We start from the raw sequence: 20,216 nt of genomic DNA on the forward strand, positions 1-20,216 counted from the left end.
CATTTTATTCCTGAAATCAAGTCTAGTAATACAAAGCAGAAGAAAGGATAAAACAGTCCAATGTAGTGCAGTGAATGCTAAGTTTGACCTGAAAAACAGAGCTTTCTAGAAAACAAGTTAGTATGATACTTGCCACATTTACTGCTCTTCAAAGACTATTGGTTTTTTTATGTGTATTTGAGTTCTTAATTTGTAATGTCTCATTTTGTTTCAAAGACTTAAGTCATGTGAAACTAAACTTTACAGTTTTGCTTTCCGTGTAGTCTCATCATGTGATGTTTTGACATGTCCATTCTTTATCTGCAAGGCTTAAATCTTTAGTGATGTACTAGAAAGTTGTCATAATGTTATTTAGCAGGACTAGAAGAAAATAAAAATACCTTCCGGATGTCAAATGGTTTGCAGTGATACAAAGACGTGAAGGTCTAGAATCCTGAGGCCAAGACACGCACCTGCAGTCATATTCACTAGTGGCTCTACATAATTTAGCTCTGATAGCTTTTTATTCCTGGTCTTAAGCTTCATCTCTTCAGTCCTGTCTTTGTAGCAATGCAAAACTTCTTTCCCATGCTTGCATTATAGTGATGCCTTTTGAATTGTGACTTTCCTTTGCTACTTAATTTTAATAACAACTTCATGATAGCTCATTTTTTTACTATAAGACTAGCAAAATAAAGTCTCCTTCTATAGTTCACATTTTGGCCCATTTAGTATGGATGCAATACATATTTTTCTCTACTACTCTTCAGGTAAAATACATTAAGAAAGTTTGGAGCAGTAGGGCACAGCATAACTGGGGTGTAATACATGTACAAAAACTGTAACACTATGGATCCTGAAAGCCCTGGCTTTTGAACTTTGAGGGACCAAGATCTAATTCTGTTGTATTTTACTAGGTTGGTAAATGGTTGAAGGCCATGTTTGTCTACCTAAAGAGAATTCCACGTTACCTCATCCCATGTTACTTTGATGCCATATTAGTGGGAGCATACACAACGCTTCTGGATGTGGCATGGCATCAGATGTCAAGGTATGCTTGGCCTTTTTATCAGAGCTACAAAGGCGTCTGGATACATCATAACCTTTTAAATTTTATCTGCTGGAGAATGTAATTTGAATATCTTCATAGTCCTCTAATGTAGAAGGGTACAATTGGTAGAGAATTATCAAACCCATTTTCTAACAGTGGTGGTTTGGAAGACAGAACATTCAGACATCTATCCAGGGTTTCAATTTATAACTACTGTTGGGATTGCACAGTAGGAGGAGGAAACCCTAAGCCAGCATCTTTTTTGCCAGGCTTTGGAAGCTTTTTTTTTTTTTTTGGCTATCATTTTAGTCCCAATGCAATGATTCCTTAAAGTTCAGGTAACTAAGAAAAGACCAGATTGTATTTGATGCTGATGCTTTCTTCAACACTTCTCCATTATTACTTCCCATTATCTGAGCACTCTGCTTTCTTTTTGAAATAACTGTTTAATCTTCAGAGTCTGCTTCTTTTTTTTTTTTTGCCAAGGGAAGGGAGACTCATTTCATGGAGGCTTCATTCTAGCTATGAATGTGCTGAACGAGTCAATACTGTTTGAAATGTTTTATAAAAACAGAGACATTAAAATGGGAATAGAATTTGGTATGGCTGTGAAATCATGGAACGTAGTATATTTTATGATAAAATGCTTGGAGATCAACTAGTCAGAAATGGAGATCAGCTATTTCAGGGAATGCCTTAACAGATTTTTTGATTTGCAGTTTTTGTATATATCTATGTAAAAATATGATCTTTGTCAAAACTAGTCAGTATTTTTAAACTTTTGTTCATAATAAAATATTTTTTACCATATTTTCAAAATCTTAGGGGTGTGTATAGGCATTAACTAAACCAAAACAATTTCTTTTTTTAACTGTTTTGTTGAAGTACATGTTATAAACACTTCCATGGCAATAATAAATTAAGATTTGACTCTTAACATTGGGGACCCATTTTAGGAAAACAAGTGATTTACAAATTAAATCTTAGATAAAAAGTCAGTTAATGCAATATGCTAGTATTAATTCATTGCTAGTTTTTTTAATTTCTTACATGTAGAGCTTGTCATAGCCTTCTGTAAATGAAAAAGGGTTCATTTTATAGACTGCTATTGTTGAATGCAAAGTTATTTTAATTTAATTCTGTTGAATTACAGCTTTGTTCAGAATGGATCAACATTTGTTAAACATCTTTCCTTGGGTTCAATCCAGTTATGTGGGATAGGAAAATACCCTTGTCTGCCAGATCTGTCTCCTTCCTTACATGATGTTCCCTATAGGCTAAATGAGATTACAAATCAGAAAGAACAATGTTGTGTTTCCTTGGCAGCTGGTAAGTGAGAACAACCTTTGAAAAAAAAAAAGTCTTCCAAACCAATTAAGTTGCTTTTTGTAACTATATTAAAATCTTCTGCATCATGTTTGAGAGCCATATGTCAGAAACTGTGTATAAAATTTGCTCACATTAAAAGTGTGGAAGTTTTCTCTAGCAGTACTCATGGGGGTTAGGAGGGAGAGCTTTATCTATAAATGCTTTAATGAGAGACTTTTCTTGCTATATTTGTTGTTACCATATACAGAGATTTTAAAAAATGTTGTTTTCCTTTCCAGAAGACTTACTTGAGATGAGTATACTTATCATAAGGGGTTTTAGTCTGTCTTTTATAAATGTGAATTTTAAAAGTGAATTGTAATGCAAAAACAAGAGTGAATTTATAGTTTGTGTTCTCAGAACCATTAGCTGACCAGAAGAACTGCTGATCTAAAACTGTCTCCAAAAGGAAAGAGCATAAAAGCAGTCAGCAAGTAGTATTTATACCTCCAAATGTTCTGCCAGCATCTGGCGGTCTTCCTATGGGCATTTGCCTATGTCCAAAGTATTATCTTCTGTGGCTTAGAATGAGTTTATTTTGGTTCTGAGTTGGCTCATTGCTTTTCTGAAGCCATGGAAACTTTTAAGCATCCACAGATGCAGTGGCATCTCTCTCAGTGGAGTGCTTTTCTTCTTTTTGCCATCACTTTTGTGTAGCTTTATTGCCTTTAGTTTCTGGATTTTAATAACATTCCATCTGTCTGCTTTAGTGTTACTTAGAAGCACAGAAGCACAGTGTTCCTTTAAACTGGTCATAAAGATGAATTAAACTGAAGGGTTTGATTTTAAGTATTCCTTTCACATACTCACTAGTAGTTGTGCCTGAGATTTTTAAATTATACACAGATTGTCATTCTCAAGTGCTGCTGCCATGTACTATAAATTTGCAGAGATGTGGAGGCCATATTTGAGAATTAGCAAATACTTTGTTAAAGTGGCCAAGCATGCACAAGAGACTTCTGGTTTGAAACTTTACCACGTGGAGTTTCTGTGTAATAGATCATAAAAAGAAATAAATGGCAGAAAAGACAAGTATGGATGTTACTGTTGCAATTATTATGCTTTATCAGTTAGAATCATTCCTAAAGCTACATGTTATAATGTCTGCAGTCAAATGTAGATCTCGAAGCTACTGGAAAAGAGAAACAGGATGTCTTTCACAGTGTCTGAGAACAGTCTTTTATTCCCTTTATGCTGCTGAGATGCCACAACTCTCATGCATAAACGCCTTCCAACAAAGTGTTCCAATCATAGTTCTGATTTTTTTTTTTTGGTTAGTTTTCTTTCTGTTGCTTTTCATTAACTTTTGGTTAAATTGCCAGGTGATTTAATAAAAATTAAAATGTCACTGTTAGTGGTATGAAAAATGCTTTTGTGTGATCTTGAAATTCTGGAAGACATTATTCTAGAATAGGGTGTATTTAATTTTATCAAGAACTCGGCCGAGGAGATTGTTTATTTGAAATCTCTTAATCTAGGAAAATTTTATAAATGAGGATTATTTTTTTTTTTACTTCTCGTTATTTTATACATGTGTGCTTGGAGATTTCTGCTATATCAATTAATTAGATGAATAATGGCATTTCTTTTCAGGTTTACCTCACTTTTCTTCTGGAATTTTTCGTTCATGGGGAAGGGATACTTTTATTGCACTAAGAGGGCTACTGTTAGTTACTGGGCGCTATCTAGAAGCAAGGTAAGACTGGCCTAGAAGGTTCTTGTTGGCTTTGTAGGCAGTTAGAAAAAAAGCAATGCTCTCAAATCCTGAGCTGATGCACAAGATGTTTGAAACAGCTGATGTGCAGTATAAAACTTTTATGGCACTAGACAGATTTGGGAGCTCCCTCTAAGTGGGATTAAAAATACTACTCAAATAGTCTTTTACCTTCTTAGCACTAATACAAAGCTGATGTTCTATAGAAATAAGGTAGTTTTAACTCCAGCAGTGCTACTGTTTATCCTGTTAAAAAAGTGATTGTTTCACTAGTACTTGCATCATTGTTGCTGAGTGATAACTTCAGAGTTGTTTATGTAAAAACTTGAAGTAGCAAAAGAGAATACTGTTCTGAACAGAAAGGCGCATGAATGCAGGTCTGTCATGATTTTTTTGTAACTGCTAGTAGTTGTCTGTTTATGCTAGATATCAACTAATTGTGCATTGCTGCAATCTTGTAGCTATAAATATTTAACCTGACAAATGAGCCATACATAAGGCAGATGAATTTGAAATTTTGTTTAATATTAATTTGAATGTAGTTTGGCACATAACAGAAACATAAAAATTAGTTGGTGTAAATCAGCATGTATTTATGCTGCTGTACATTTGGCCAACTGTTAGCTTTCTCATGCAGAGAGATCTGCAGTCAACTAGGATGTTTATTTTGCCTTTTAAAGCTAGTTGGAATCCATGTTTTCTGCAAGGTATGCGCAACGGTTCTCAAATGAAACTTCTCATAACCTCAGTTGCTGTCACCTCTCTGTATTTTAATAGGAATTTCCCATCTACTCCTGCCCTCCGTCCCCATTCCACCCCACCCATCAGAATGGATACCAGGGTAATCATATACAAGGTCAATAAAAACCTTCCCTGTGACCTCAGTGGGATTTGGATTTAGGATCTATATCACTACCTATTAAAAAGCAAATTATCTTTTCCATATGAATAGATGATGTGTGTTTTGTACAAACTGATTTAAATATATTCATGTTGAGAAATTTGTTAGGGAATGGGTGGTTTTTTATTGTAAAAGAAGTTCATGTTAAATTGAGTAATTTGTAGCTTTCAACAGCAGACTTTTGGAATCTGTCTCTAAAATGCTGTTTGTCTTCTTGCTATTATCGTAACCCTGTATGCTTTGTACTTGATACTTGGGCTAACAATGGCCTTGAAGGCAACTTAGTCAAGACTGTGATTTTCTTTTGTTCTAGAAACATCATTTTAGCATTTGGTGGGACTTTAAGACATGGTCTCATTCCTAATCTGCTCGGTGGCGGGACACATGCCAGATACAACTGTCGTGATGCTGTGTGGTGGTGGCTTCAGTGTATCCAGGACTACTGTAAAATTGTTCCCAATGGATTAGACATTCTCAGGTGTCCTGTTTCTAGGATGTACCCAAGAGATGACTCTCCTCCTCAGCCTGCAGGCACTGTGGTAAAAAATTCTTCTAATTGAACTATTTAATAAAACTATAATGTTTTAAGGAAAGGATGTAATTTTTTTCTAGCTACAAGAATCTGTTGCTATCTGTTTGTGGTGAAATTTGATTATAGCACAAGAATTCCACATTTTAGGCACTTCTTGCATCACCTGATTAGACCAAGTGCAAGGAGGAAAAAAAGTTTCATCAGCTTCTAAATCTTTTTGTTGCTTTTTGTCTTGAAAAAATGTTTATATGAAAACTAGTTTTTAATGGTATTGCCATTGCCAAGGATGCTACTTGAAAATGTTTGGTGGTGTGGGAGTTGTTTTGGAATATCATATAAACTAGAGGTTTAAGAAATGCTTTCTACTCATTTTTCATCTTGCTTTTCACATGTCATCCAAACATGTAATGAATCTAGGATCAGCCACTTTATGAAGTAATACAGGAAGCAATGCAACGACATATGGAAGGAATAAATTTCCGAGAAAGGAATGCTGGTCCTCAGATTGATCAAAAGATGAGAGATGAAGGTAACATACACAGAACACTTGCTGTGCAAAACAGAAGTTGACGAGTATATTTTGTATTTCCTTTTCCTCTTATTTCTTCTTTCTATTGAGCATAGTTTAAAATATATATTTATTGTGACTAAAACAGTATTACTATATATCTATGTGTAATATTTTTTAAGTGTGTAAATAATAGCTTATCGTTAGCAACTGGTCATATGTTATGGTGCACGTTACCTTTAAAATTTCACTTAAAGTACAGTTACCTTCAGAAACCTACCTCAGGTCTCTTGTTGCAAGGTCTTTTTGTTTATTAGGAAGTTTGGGTTGGGGGTGTGGGTAGTTGGGGTTTTGTTTGGCCTAAAAAATGAACTTAACAGCTGATATTCTTTCTTGCCAGGTTTTAATGTAACTGCCGGCATTGACCATGAAACTGGCTTTGTCTTTGGAGGGAACCGCTTCAATTGTGGCACTTGGATGGATAAAATGGGAGAGAGCGACAAGGCTCGCAACACAGGAATTCCAGCTACTCCAAGGTATGAAAGCTGGGCTTGAGGCAGGTTTCTATTAATCCTTTTTTTTAACTTAAATGCTTCTGCAGAACCTATGAGTTCTATTGACACATCTGAGAGGTTATCTCTCAAATGTTTCAAATGTTTCTACCTACTAAAATATTTATGGAATTTTTTTCTTTGTGCTGATTTGAATTCAAAAGCTGTGTTCTTGAGCAGCTGAAGCCCATGGCTTCTGTCACTGTTTTAGCTCCATGCCAAGATTTGACTTCTAAATTCAGGTAGTAAAATGCAATTTAGGAAATAGTATATACTTGCTGTACTAGCAGTACTTTTTTATTCAAACTTCTCATCTGAGTTATATATTGATAATTGTGTTGTTTGAATACTTCTAAGTTTGAATTCAAAAATATTTACAGCATCTACATTTTTAGAGTTGAGATTAAGCATTTTGACATAGGCTCTTTATTATGTACTAGCAAACTGGTGCAGGCATCCTTGCTTTAATTTAGTAGAGTATCAGTTTCAAATTAATTGCCACCCATGGGTAAGAATTGAGGAAAATGTTATCTTGCCAAGCAAGTTGAGCATTTTTTTATTGGGAACCAAAAGAGGTTGAGGTACTTTCCAAAAGAGGCTGAGTTGGTGATATGAGAGAGAAGATTCCATCAAGTAGACAGTAAAGCTGAGTATGATGCAGTATGAAATATGTGCATATACTGATTACATGAATATTACCTGAAAAACAAAGCAAGCCCAAGAAGTGCATTTAGTGCTAATTTTAATCCCTCACTTTTGAGTTGAGTAGTCTCTTATGGCAGAACTATTGCCTCAGTTACGGAAGAGTGTGTGCAGTTGAAAAGCTTTTTATTTAACACAGTTTTAACATCAGAGGACCACATTTGGGATTGATCCTTTTTTCATGTTCTTAATCACTGGTTTAAAATTATCTTCCATTTGTGCTGATTAAGCTGTGTATGATAATGCCACTTTAAATAAGGCTATTGGACAGAAAAAGATATTGCTACCCAGTTTACAATCAAGTTCATTCCCTGACTGAGAAATAGAGGGATAGTAGGAAAATAAGAAAAAAGAAATTGTCTAAATAAGAGACTTAGGAATTTAAATTTTTCTCATTGAACTTTAATAGCCTTCTTAAAATAAATAATGAGGGTTTTTTATCATTATTATTTTAGAGATGGTTCTGCTGTGGAAATGGTTGGCCTGTGCAAGTCGGCTGTTCACTGGTTGATGGATTTATCTGGGAAAAACATATTTCCATTTCGTGGAGTCACTGTAAAAAGACATGGTAAAAACAGGCGCATCTCATAATTGTATTTCTGGGTTATAAAAATAACTAAAACAATGAAATAGTGACCATATAACCTCAGAAGAAGGTTTAGGGGTAAAAGAGCAAAAACTTGAGAAAGTATCTTGTATGATCAAAGTAATTTTATTAGTGTAAAAATTTACAAGTTTATATTGTCTTCTCAATATTTCAAATAGTTTATTCTGTGGATTACAAAGAAATTTCAGAGCCTGAGTACCTTTTCTCAAAATGGGCATAAGTGATAAGGTTACTGTGTATTGTGATGTTTGAATCATTCATTACAAGAATGCAAAGTAAAATGATGCAGGACGCTTTCTTTTATCTTTCTGTCCCTCCCCCCATATTTGTAACACAGAAAAACCCTTGCTGGGAATATTTACATAAATATCATAGGAAGTCCCTTTATCTTTTGGAGGGAGTACTCTTTTAATCATGAAGTTACTTTAAGCTTATCCAGCCCAAGTGAATATGTATCCTGTGGGGACTCTGATGTTGCATTAGTTTCACTAGAAATTTCAGTGAGCTGTTGCTCCTGTGATCTGTATATTAAGTGTCAGGAATTCAAGCAGCATACTTCTGCTGTTGTCACTGTGTCTGATTGCAGAAAATTAAAACCGTGTATAACATCTTGCAGGAAAGGAGGAGATTATCACATATGATGAGTGGGACAGGAAAATTCAAGGACACTTTGAAAAGCTGTTCTTTGTCTCTGAGAATCCAGCAGATCCTAATGAAAAACACCCAGATCTTGTACACAAACGTGGAATTTATAAGGACAGCTATGGAGCTTCGAGTCCATGGTGTGATTACCAACTCAGGCCAAATTTTCCAATAGCAATGGTTGTGGTAAGTGTGGGTGAATGGGAGGAGGGCTTTGCACTTAAATGCAAGCTTAGTTCAGTTATAAAGAAAATTTTAAGGTCCGTCTGCATGGCATTCTATCAGGAACGTACATTGCTTGGAATAACTTTTTGAAAGCAGCTTTTTTCCCATGCTTTTAATATTCATCAATCTTGGTCTGTATCCTAAAAATATATCAAGACAGGACTCTCCAATTTGCTGTGTTCACTGTATTCAGAATCTTTCATGGCTAGGTCTGGGAGGCTGCTTTTCCCATCAAATTGGCTAAAAATGAAGGAGTCTTTATTTTCATTGGATTTGTTAAAAGCTTCAGTAATGATATTTGTCAAGGGTATATAAAATAAAATCAAAATCTAAAAAAGAAATGGATACCTTCTGTGTTCTTGCTTACTCTGACTTTCAGGTTCCAGAAGTTGATTCAGTAATGCAAAACTCAGGCTTTTTGTTGTCTTCTGCATTTGTATACACAGCCTTATGTATGTATATACACAGACATTATTCATTAAATCTTTATTATTTTATTAGGCCCCTGAGTTGTTTACACCTGAGAAAGCTTGGAAAGCTCTGCAGATAGCAGAGGAAAAGCTTCTTGGTCCATTAGGCATGAAAACCTTAGACCCAGAGTAAGTACACTAGAGATAAGACCAAGTGGTAATTCCTAAAGACAATAAACAGGACAGTAGGAATTATTTGATGTAGGGCAGGGGTGGTGGTGATGGTGTGAAATCTTCATTTATACCAATGAAATAAGGCTGCAGGAAGTACTTCCATAACAATTGTTTTGCTGTTCTAGAAGTCCGTGTAATTGATTTCTTTATGTAGGCAGTGGCTGGGTGGTTTTGGATGCCTCACAGTAAGCAAGTCAAATTTGGTATCATACCAAAGATGTTAAATTTGCATCTTGGGACATTTGATACAGTGTACAGCACTACAGTTTGAGTAAAAGTAAAAGGGTAGAATTATGACTCTTAAGTCCTTTCAAGATGTTGACCGTTTTCCTACGAATTAAAATTTTATTTGGAATTTTACTGTCATGTAAAGTACAGAACCTACTGGAGACCTCCCTAACTTAACCATCAATAAATGTAAATGACAAGTTATTGGTTAATTTCTGTATTCATTTTCTGTGTATCATTTTTAATTAAGATTTTGTTTGCATAATACTTTTTTTTTTCTTGCAGTGATATGGTGTACTGTGGAGTCTATGATAATGCTCTTGACAATGACAACTACAATGTAGCCAGAGGGTTTAATTATCACCAAGGACCTGTAAGAGCTACTTCCTTCAATTTTTGAGAAAGTGTAGTCATCTTTTCAAACCAACTGCTTTGATAATCATCTCTTTCATTCTTTGTTTAGGAATGGCTGTGGCCAATTGGATATTTTCTTCGTGCCAAACTGTATTTCTCTAGGCTGATTGGTCCAGAGATGTATGCAAAAACTGTAGTTATGATTAAGAATGTTCTTTCTCGCCACTATGTTCATCTTGAAAGGTAAGGTAACAAAAACCACAGATGCAAAATATTCGAAATACCAAGCTAGTGGTATCCACCATCCAAATGCATGTAAGAGTACAGATCTACTGTATAAACAGGATCTCTTTTCTAGAGAGGAAGTTGACTGCTATATGTGCAATTGCAGGTCTCAAGTCAGATTTCAAATACAGGTGAGATCTGGTGCCTTTCACAGATTGCAGCATTCCTAATACTTACCCTTGCAAAGACTGGGTGAAATAAGTCGTACACAAAAATTAGAATCTTATTTCATACAAGAAATCAGTTTCAGAAAAGAAGTGTCAATTAGCTGTTTTTTAAAAAAAATCAAAGTATTTAAAAACAAACTTTGTAAAACATGATAGTTAAAGGACAAGTAGTGACAGATTAAAACTCCAGCAGATAAAATGATGCAAAATATTGTTAGAATTGTTGTGTTCTAAATGAGAAAATTAGGATTCTGAGGCTGTCATACTAATAACCTTGATTTTCTAAGGAGACAGAGGAACTTGCCTTTTGAATTTTCCCTCAAACCAAAGCCACACACTGTTTTTCCTCTTTTACTGTCTATTTTAATTAATAAGGATTTGGGACAAGCTGTACTAAACAAAACACCTTGGCCTTGGTATCTCTTCCATATAATCTGTTCTGCAGCACATGAAACATGGATTTCTTTATGCCCGAAAGAGTAATTCAGGACTCATGACAAAAGAGTTTGTCTGACCACACAAGGAAGGAAAAAGGATTTGTGAAGAAAAATTTTGCCTTATATAGTGTCTTAACAGAATCTCTTGTTTGACAGTATCAGAAATAACTTGCAGTTTGGTAGCACTCTTGGCTTTTTCTGTCTTATTAAAGTAGTGTACTTTTTTTTTTAATACTCTGTTTGATACTTTGTTTCTTTACAGAATCATTAATGTAGCACTAGGGTTTATCTGTATTTTTGTAACTGTGCTTGGGGGGTGGCGGGGGGTGGGGGGGGGGGGGGGAAGTTTTTTCCTAAGGAGGAAAAGAACATTTATATAGTCATGCTGTCTTCCAGCCCTTGTCACTTTTTAGCACCATAATGAATTTAAAGTATAGTTTGGATACCGTTGTTATCTTCCAAATGCAAAACTACCAGAATGAGAAACAGGAGCAGCATACCAGTTGTGTAAGTTCAGTTATTATTAGTAGCAGAGAGTCTGCTTTGAAGAAGAGACACTTCACTACAGTTAACAACTGCAGATGAAAAAAATATTAGATCTCAATTATTAAAGGATATAGTATGCTTGTAGGAGGGCAGACCTTTAGTGAAGCTTTTCCGTTTCCTACTGAGTTTATCTTCCAAAAGGCTTTAAAATGAAATGTTCTCTTTTTTTTTTTTCAATCTGTAATCTAACAACAGTACTCATTTCTGTTTTCTTTTATCAGATCATCCTGGAAAGGACTTCCAGAACTAACCAATGAGAATGGGCAGTATTGTCCTTTTAGCTGTGAAACTCAGGCCTGGTCAATTGGTGTTATCCTTGAAATCCTTTATGACTTGTAAAAGTTTCTTTTGATTGATTTGGTGAAACTTCTGTGGTCTTACTATTGGGCATAAATGAACACTTGGCTTACACTGCAAGGGAAATTAACTGTTTTGCACAATCACTTGAGTTGTGTCCTGACTTTCAGAGATGCTGAATGCCAGCAGCTTCTGTGCCCTGTAACTGTGTGGGGCTTAGGTGTTTTGAAAATCAGGTCATGACAATAAAATAAAACTGCAGTGCACACTCGATGCAGCAACTTTTAGTAAGGAACAATTTTAAAAATATGCACAAACTTAATTTTAAGTAGCTTTGGTTTTTTAACCTTTTCAAAACAAAATCTTAATGTAACAAAGTAAGTTTTCTCCTTCCTGAGCTAAAAATAAGTAGCACAGCTCTTATGGTTTTTTTTCTTCGTCTCTTAAAGAGTAAATGGATGTTTTTACAAATGCATGCTTAAGGGGGAGTAGACTAACCTCTAGCTTTCTAAGTTTGGTATGCATTGTGCTCTAGCACCATGCATTAATGAAGGCATAATATGTTATCTCTCCATTGAACTGTATAATGGGGATGTTTCTGTATGTGTTCAATTGAACACTCCACTAAGCAACCACAGAAATAAAGTGTATGAATACTGTAATAAATCAACTTTTGAAGTTATATATAAAATTTTGGAAGCTTTACTTTAAGAGTTAACTCAAGCAATAATGAGGTAACATCCTATGTTAATCTGTCTTTAGATTTATTTAAATACCATGAGCCATATAGCAAACCTGTTTCTTCATTTATTTCTGGTTTTCACCATGGGTAATTCAAATGCACAGCCTGTGTGTTAGGGAAGGCTCAAGTGCTTGAGCTTATTAAATTAATTTATTGAAAGATATGGTCACCTGAGCCCTTCTTTCTTGGGAAAATCCTAGCTCTATTAATCAGGTAGAAATGCTTAACACAATGGAAAGACATAGTAGCCTGCTATCATAGAGGTGAATATGAGGCTTCTGGGCCTTGTGAAATTGCACCAATAACAATAAGCATGCTGTGTGGTGTCCTCTGGGAACAATCCAGTGAACATGATGCAAAATGTGTTTTTTCATATTTGGATGCCTGCATGTCCTCATTAAGTTCAGGGTTCAAAAACTGAGAGGACAGCAGTCGGTAATTCTCAAACTCTTCATACAATTTTTTCATCCTAGTGCAATAAACAAGCAGAGAGTGAGATTGACAACACTTCCCACATGACAAGGCAGAAAAGCAAAAGCACTATTTCTGAATGTTGGACAACATATGCTGAAAAAATAAATATGGGATGTAATTATAATGCACTAAAACACAGAACAATATTTTATCATGTCTGTATTTTAAAGTTTCTGTGTTCTGTCTAAAGTACAGTGCACATGCTGTCTTGTTCAGGGAGATGTATTTCAGGTTGATACTGTAAGGGCAAGTTAACCAGTTCAAGAGATGAATTGTAAGAAGTGGCTATACTCATATACTATTTGTTTGAAAGTTTAATAAGGATTTTAACTCCCTTGCTCAAGTGTTCAGTCCTTAGAAGTTAGGATAGGTAAAGTCTATATTATACCTTAACTTCTGAGCTGCAGTACATGGATTGGGAATTTATTTTCTCAACACAATGCATAAGAAATGTCATTTGGTCAAAAATGTTACTGAAATGTCAGCTACAGATTATTTTTTTAATGTGCAAGAGGCATAGAAAGTATTTTTCATACTGCACTGAACTTTCCAAAATTCTTGATAATTATATTGAGGTTTCTGTCCTACTGTTTCACTAGCTTTACTGTTTTCCTGGATACTTATTTCTTGTGTATTATTTCAAGGTATGTTTTATGGCTCCTGTGGCTTAGAAAGCAGGAACAAAATGGCAGAAAAGAATTTGTTCTTACTTCATGAAAACATTTTAAAATTGGAAGTGAAGCTTAAGAGCTATAACTGTTGAAGATTTCCACCAGGTGTAAAAATTATATTCATTGGCAACAACACTCTTTAAGTGTTGGGGAAAAAAAACATGAGAAATTTTTCATCAAAACCTTCCTATGCTATGTACAGATTGCTTTCCAGTTTTGCAACCTGCACTGCTGATAGAGACTGCATATTTGTCATTGCTAGGTTTTTTTCCTTATTTAATAGTAAAATTTTAAAGATAAATCACCGCTGTGTACACAAGAATACATATGTTATGAAACTTCTAAACATGCCCATTTATAATGTTGCTTCTGCACTGATTAGTTGAGCATAGTTTTAGTGACAAATATTTTAAATAGGGAAAAATATGTAATGGTTGACTTTGCTGTTAAGTAGCAACAAAAGTAAGATTTAAGGTTATTAACTTTCTTGGGGGATGGTGGTTTATTGGTTTGGAGGTTTTTCTTTTTTTTTTTTTTTTTCTCAAAAAGCTACTCAACACTTTGTCAAGCCAGACAGTTTAAAAATGAAGAAGGAAGAAGACAATCTTTAATATAAAATGAGCTGATCTCCATGTAGATCAAGTCATTATCCCCTAAAAACAGCTGACTTATATTGATTAATCCTTAGCTGTATCACTATCATTTGTATTTTTTACTCAAGGACTTGTAGTAATGCAAACTTAAAATTGGTAAAATAGAAATAAACCAAATAACTCAATAATAACTGTGCATCCATTGTGTTCCAGTTGGTGCTTCTTGATCTATGATATATTAAGAATTGGTTTTCCTCCGAATTGAAATAATTTTAACTGTTACCAATGTTCACACAGTTAATAGCTCTTGATTTATTCAAAGATGATTAACTTGAGAATTCAAGTAAACTAATGTATCATTCTCACATTGCATGTTGTAATGTAAAATGGAAACATGAGCTTTACATGTCTGTCTATCACAGCAACAACTGATTTTAGAAAATGTCATTATTCATTTCTGAAATGCACAAAATAAAATTCTTTAACTCAGAGTTAACTTTTTCTTGTGATTTGTTTTTTAAAAAAAGTCAAACTTTGCAGCTGATGTCACTTGTTCACTTCTTGCAGTTCTACACGCAAGGAAGAGATTGTTAATTCCTCGGGGTGAATGTTAAAATATGCTAACACTTATTACAAAACCAGCAGCTTATTAAGAAGAAAGCATAAATTTGAGGTTCTGATGTTGGTGTCAATGTCAGCTGTCCTAGCTGAGTCTGAGTTGGGTTTGGGTTAGCAGACCTTCTGCTGTGAATGTTTATATAATTTAAGTTACAGTATTGTGACTTCACTGAGACAACGGTCTTGATTAACTGATTTACAGATACTCAAGTGACACAGTGATTAACTTTTGGAGTAAAATTTCTATCACTATGGAGAAGGCATTTTCACTTTTCAGCTCTGCTTTGTAAAATCAAAATCTCATAGCGCAGGTGCCTAGTATACCGAATATGTTTTGCAGTGTCCCCATTTCATTCCATGCTTTATGAAAACAGGATTTTTTTCTAATTCTCTATTCAAGCATTTTCTTTGGGAAGTAGCTTATTATCCTATTATATACTTTTAATAAATAGTCTATTGAAAAATGGGTAAAGAAATGTAAAAATGACAAGTCACTGAGGTGTTGGGGGGCGTTAGTAAGGTCAGAGCTGCCACCTCAGCCCTCATGGCACCTCAGGTAGCTCAGTCGAGGAACAGATGGGTGAAATGTTACTGGTGGCTGGCAGGTTTCTCTTGAAAGCTGCTCTGGAGCTTGCAGAGGGCAAGTGAGGAAGCGCCTGCAGTCAGGACGCTGGAGCTGTTCCCGCGTTGCGGTGTGAGGTGAGGCAGGGCCCTGCTAGAGCCCGCCAGTCTCGCCACCGAGAGAGGAGAGGGCTTCCCCGCGCCGGGCGGCTGGGGCGAGGGCCCCGCGGGCCCCGGGCGCGCGGCCTCAGCCCGGCCGGGCCCCTCAGCGGCGGGACGGGCGGGACGGCGCCGCGGGGGCCTCAGGAGGGCTCTGCCCACACCGCCTGCTGCGGGCGGCTCAGCCGCGCTCTCCTCGGGAAAACTGGCGAAACCTGCCCCAGCTGACCGCTGGTTTTCCTTTTTTAGTGTACCTGGAAACAGTAACAAGGAAAGTGTACTTGCCTGTGAGCATCTGGGAGTTTGTGCAAACCTGGGAGCTTGTACATCTGTGGTTTAGTGTAGCTGCACAAGGGAAAGATCAGCTCTACTCGCATTCTGCCAGATTTGCCTCTGCATTTGGTAGTTCTCAGAGGTTACTGCCTAAATTAAAACAGAGGATTCCCAGTTCTGAATTTTGTATCAAAATGCAGATGACCAAGTGGACCAATGGCCACTTTTCATGGGGGATGTTGATTTCAGAGCACGAGCAGCTGAACAAGGCACGAGGTTGACTGTTAATTGTTTTAGCAATAGCTGTTTTTCACACGGTCAGATTCTGAAGTAGAATTAATGTGTGGTGGTACGAAAGTGAACCTGAGAATAATATCGAAAGGCTAGTCAGGTGGCAGTCTGAGCCATCTGTGCTGTTCCAGGCTCTTGTGCTTCTGTAAGCACTTGTCCAGTCCTGTTGGCTTGTGACACGTTTGTCTCACTGTGTACTACCTCCTTGAACCTGTTTCTTTCAGAAATCTTAATCTCTGCTGTGTGTCTGTTCTGTTTGTAACCTTTCAGCCGCCGGCAGCTGTTCACCCCGTGAATAATAATTTTAGCATATTACACAAGGTTCAGTACCACTGACTATATTTGACAAATAATAAACTTATTCACTACAATTCACATAAGCTTATGCTATCTGTGAGATCCATGGGCGCTTCCCCTCCCTTTGTGTGCCACAGCAATATCTCAGTACAACTTCAGATGGAGAGACTATGCTTCATATAGTGCCATTTTGCAATGAGAATGAAAACTGGCCATGAAAAAAGAGAATAGTGCTGCAGCCTGGCAAGGGTCTTAAGTTGGTTGATGTGAACTCCAGATACTAAAGGAGGTAAGTTTTTTTGGAGTTCTGTATTTCTGAATTTGGACTGGCAAATAAACTGGATCTTAGTTTTGTGTGGTGGTGAGAAACATAAGATGATATCTTCTAATCAGTTCTAAAGGAAGATACTTGCAGTCACATGACTTACAGACAAGTACAATTATTTCAAAGCATGATGCTCTAGAGTAGGATTAAATTATAATAGTGGGAGTCTTTTTAAGGTGATTTTTAGAGTCACAACCACATAATTTGAGAAAGCTGAAAGATTAATTCTTGCAAGTCTCAAGGAAATCTGTTCTTTTGTGGGATACATTCAGGGGCTGTTTTTAAAATTTCTTTGTAATTGGTCTTACGGCCATTGCCTATGAGGATGCTAGATGCAGCCTAGACCTGGAGAGGGGTACTTGTTTTAACAGTATGCAATGAGAAATGGGTTCCAAATGCAGGAGTAAGGCTCCCAGCTGCTTGTGTAACACTCTGAAGAGCAGCCAAATAATGAGGCAATAGTGTCTTAGGGCAGTCGTTGGAGGGCAATAGTAGGTTAAGTGTTGCCAAGATGTGTTGCAGTATTATACCTGAGGAGAGTTTGGGGTAGGATTTTGAGGTTAGTGTGTGAATTTTGTGGAAATGAATGACTGATTAAAGTGTCAGGGATGACATGTTAGAAGGGATCTTACTTGAGTATATGGTAATCCAGAGACTAGCAAGGTGGGCTGGAGGTGAACACCTCAGTAGAAAGCTGGGGGTGATGGGGTAAGAAGAGTGCATCTCTGTATTATAGATAGAAGTTAACATTTCCGAGCTGGCAGCAGAGGGTGGCGCCAGTTCACCCCTACGGCCCTGCTGGGCTGGGCCATTCAACTCCCCGCTCCCTTCAGGGCTCTGCATTCCTGGGCAGCTACACTCGCTGGGCTGGCCTTTAACAGCTCAAATCTCCATTCCTGCGAGTCAAAATCATAATAAAATCTAAACATTTTCAAAAGTTTAGAAAATGTTTCATTAATATATCCTCATGTGGGAGAAGTGGGAAAGGAACACATCTTTTGTATTCCTTCCAGCTTGATTTTTTAAAGGGATAACTGGAACTAATGAATATTGCAGTATTAAAAGATCCAGTAATCTATTTCTCTGCTTTATTGCAAAGTTCAAGAATCTATTTATCTCCTAAAAATGGGAAATGCTAGGCTATCAAACCAGGTCTATGTTAGGCATTTATTTATTATTTGCATCATAGTTCATTTAATGCTTCAGTAACTGCTGGCAAATTTTTTCTGTTTCCTTAAATGCTTTGTTTATGCATTAAAAAAAAATTAATATGAAAACTTAAAATAATTCTGCCTGGGCAATCTCTCACTCTAACTGTGGGTATTTTAACTTAAGTATGGATATTTTTTAGTGGCAGACATTGTGTGTTTAACGGGCTGCATTTTCTAGCAGTTATTCCACTTGTTGAAGCTGGATGGGAACACCCACATGTTCAAGATAATTTTGTAATTTGTAAAGCCTATAATCAGACCTACTGGGACAGCTGTTCAAGAGCTGGTTTTGTTTTCTTGTAATGGCTGTCTGGCTAGTACTGCTGGAGGTCTCCCTGCAGGCTTCTGGAGGGCCAGATTAATGCATTTGTAGCAGTTAGGTTACTGCAGAGCTTTTCCAAGGCCTCCAGGCACCATTTGGTTAAATGTAAGAACCAGATGCTGCTATCACCTGGATAAGAATAAATCTAGAGTAATTTAATTTCTATGCCTTGAATAATTGCAGGTTTATTTTTGCATAAGTTTGTCTTTAGACAGTTTATACACCTTTGCAAACAGCAGTTAAAAGCATAAATCAGATGTAACAATGCAATACACTTGTTTATTCCAGGGTAGGGAGTCTGTACTGTGCTGGGGTTCATGGTCACAGTAGGTTCCTTACAGCAGTTTCCCCGTCATGCAGAGGGGTGTTTTGCCTTTCTTGTAGGTACCTTTGCTGGAGTCTAACAGAACATACTCTAAATTCTACTGTAGCCTCAAAAATCTGGTAAAATTTCAGTCTTTGGATTTATCAAATTGCTGATAACATTCTCTTCAGGAATGTTAAAAGCAAATAAAACCTAGTTGAGGATAGTGGTAGCAGTAGACAGGTGTTCCTCTGATTATTTCCATTATGTTTGCAAATAAGACCTTACAAAAATTCCTTAAAAGCAGTAGGATTTGGAAATTTGTACCTGTGTTATTAGAAAGTGTTGTTTTGTCTGTGCTGGAGGATTGAGCAGAGAATGTTACAATATTTTGAAAGTCAATGTTTATCAGTTTAGTAGCTGAGATAAGAACCCTTCAATTAGGTAATTAAGCATTTCTTCCAAATTTCAGCAGATACTTTTTATTGGTTATGAAGTAATTGTTCTAAACTGAATATTGATGTTAAATGTCATCTTGTTTCCTATCTGTCTCCCTGATTTCATTTAACAGAAAAGGCTCCATGTAATTGTGGGGAGTGGGTGTTTCTGTGTCTTCTGCCATTCAAATTATAAAGCACTTCAACATTTCTTTAGAGAGAGAGCTGCAGTATAGCTCTTTCAAAAAAAATCTCTTTGAGTGTAGAACCCCAGTGTTTGAATTTTAACTTTGTTTGTCTGAAGAGCAACCTTACTGCTTGGCCATCAGTGAATCCTTCAGGAAGGTCAGAGATTGGGGGATGGTTGAGGATGGGTTATGACAGAAAGGGAGAAGGACTTCTAAGTTAACACCCGAGAGAGACAAGGAGGATGTTTCCTCACCTGTGGAGTTTTTCAAAAGGAGGAAGCAGGAAAGAGAGGAAGTTCTGATTTCTGGTGTGTCTGCTTGCTGTAGTACAGCAAAAGTGATGGAGAGGGGGAAGCTGCAGTTTACCTCAGTCTGGGTCTCCTGGCTCATCTGTATGACCCTGTGTTTCCGTGGAGCAGACAGCACAGCCACAGGGCTCTACTGCTGTTACACCAAAATGCAACACTGCACTGACCAGGAGTTCTGACCACTGAAGGGAAGAGCAGCTTGAGGAACTAGTTGTAACCACAGATGAATTTCCAAACTTATTTCGATTATCACATGGTTTTCACTTCTGAGCACTAGAAACTTTTTAAATATTGAAATCTCATAGGGAGGAGAACTCCTGTAGAGGCTGAAGAAATGTTTTTCACTTGGCTGAAGTGAAAAATTCGGATTATTTTGTCAGCTCTATTTCCACCTCTTCAGCCACTTTACTATGGTGTCTTAAGGCAGACTCAATTTCTCTGTCTTTCACCCTTCTTCAGCATAACTAAAACTCTACTGTGAATTTCACCCAGAAGTCATCAAAATCCCTGGAAACGTAAGTACTACATCAGACTCTAAGGTTTTATGTGCTTGAATGTAACATTTTAAAGTCTTTTGATGTCATATACAGAAGGTAACTCAGAATAACAATTGCTGTAATAGTATCTTTTGTCTCATAAATTTAATTCTCAGCGTACTCTATTTAATTTGTTATAATTATATACTCAATGTGCTGCTAATAAAT

At 36.6% G+C, this 20,216-nt stretch overlaps 1 protein-coding gene across 4 annotated transcripts in view; it reads left to right on the forward strand.

The window, feature by feature from the left end:
- The window catches only part of AGL (amylo-alpha-1, 6-glucosidase, 4-alpha-glucanotransferase), a 36,105-nt gene extending 21,396 nt beyond the window's left edge, over window positions 1–14,709 (forward strand). For all 4 annotated transcript variants that reach the window (XM_059854318.1, XM_059854316.1, XM_059854314.1 and 1 more), the window contains exons 23-34: window positions 897–1,030; window positions 2,184–2,359; window positions 3,992–4,094; window positions 5,327–5,552; window positions 5,963–6,074; window positions 6,454–6,589; window positions 7,762–7,874; window positions 8,530–8,741; window positions 9,282–9,379; window positions 9,938–10,025; window positions 10,116–10,249; window positions 11,663–14,709. In XM_059854318.1, coding sequence (XP_059710301.1) covers window positions 897–1,030; window positions 2,184–2,359; window positions 3,992–4,094; window positions 5,327–5,552; window positions 5,963–6,074; window positions 6,454–6,589; window positions 7,762–7,874; window positions 8,530–8,741; window positions 9,282–9,379; window positions 9,938–10,025; window positions 10,116–10,249; window positions 11,663–11,780 — 1,650 coding nt within the window. In that variant the 3' untranslated portion in view covers window positions 11,781–14,709. The remainder of the gene's footprint in view (window positions 1–896; window positions 1,031–2,183; window positions 2,360–3,991; window positions 4,095–5,326; window positions 5,553–5,962; window positions 6,075–6,453; window positions 6,590–7,761; window positions 7,875–8,529; window positions 8,742–9,281; window positions 9,380–9,937; window positions 10,026–10,115; window positions 10,250–11,662) is intronic.
- Window positions 14,710–20,216: the final 5,507 nt, after the last annotated feature.

The sequence above is a fragment of the Haemorhous mexicanus genome, chromosome 9, assembly GCF_027477595.1.
Source record: "Haemorhous mexicanus isolate bHaeMex1 chromosome 9, bHaeMex1.pri, whole genome shotgun sequence".
NCBI classification, from domain to species: domain Eukaryota; kingdom Metazoa; phylum Chordata; class Aves; order Passeriformes; family Fringillidae; genus Haemorhous; species Haemorhous mexicanus.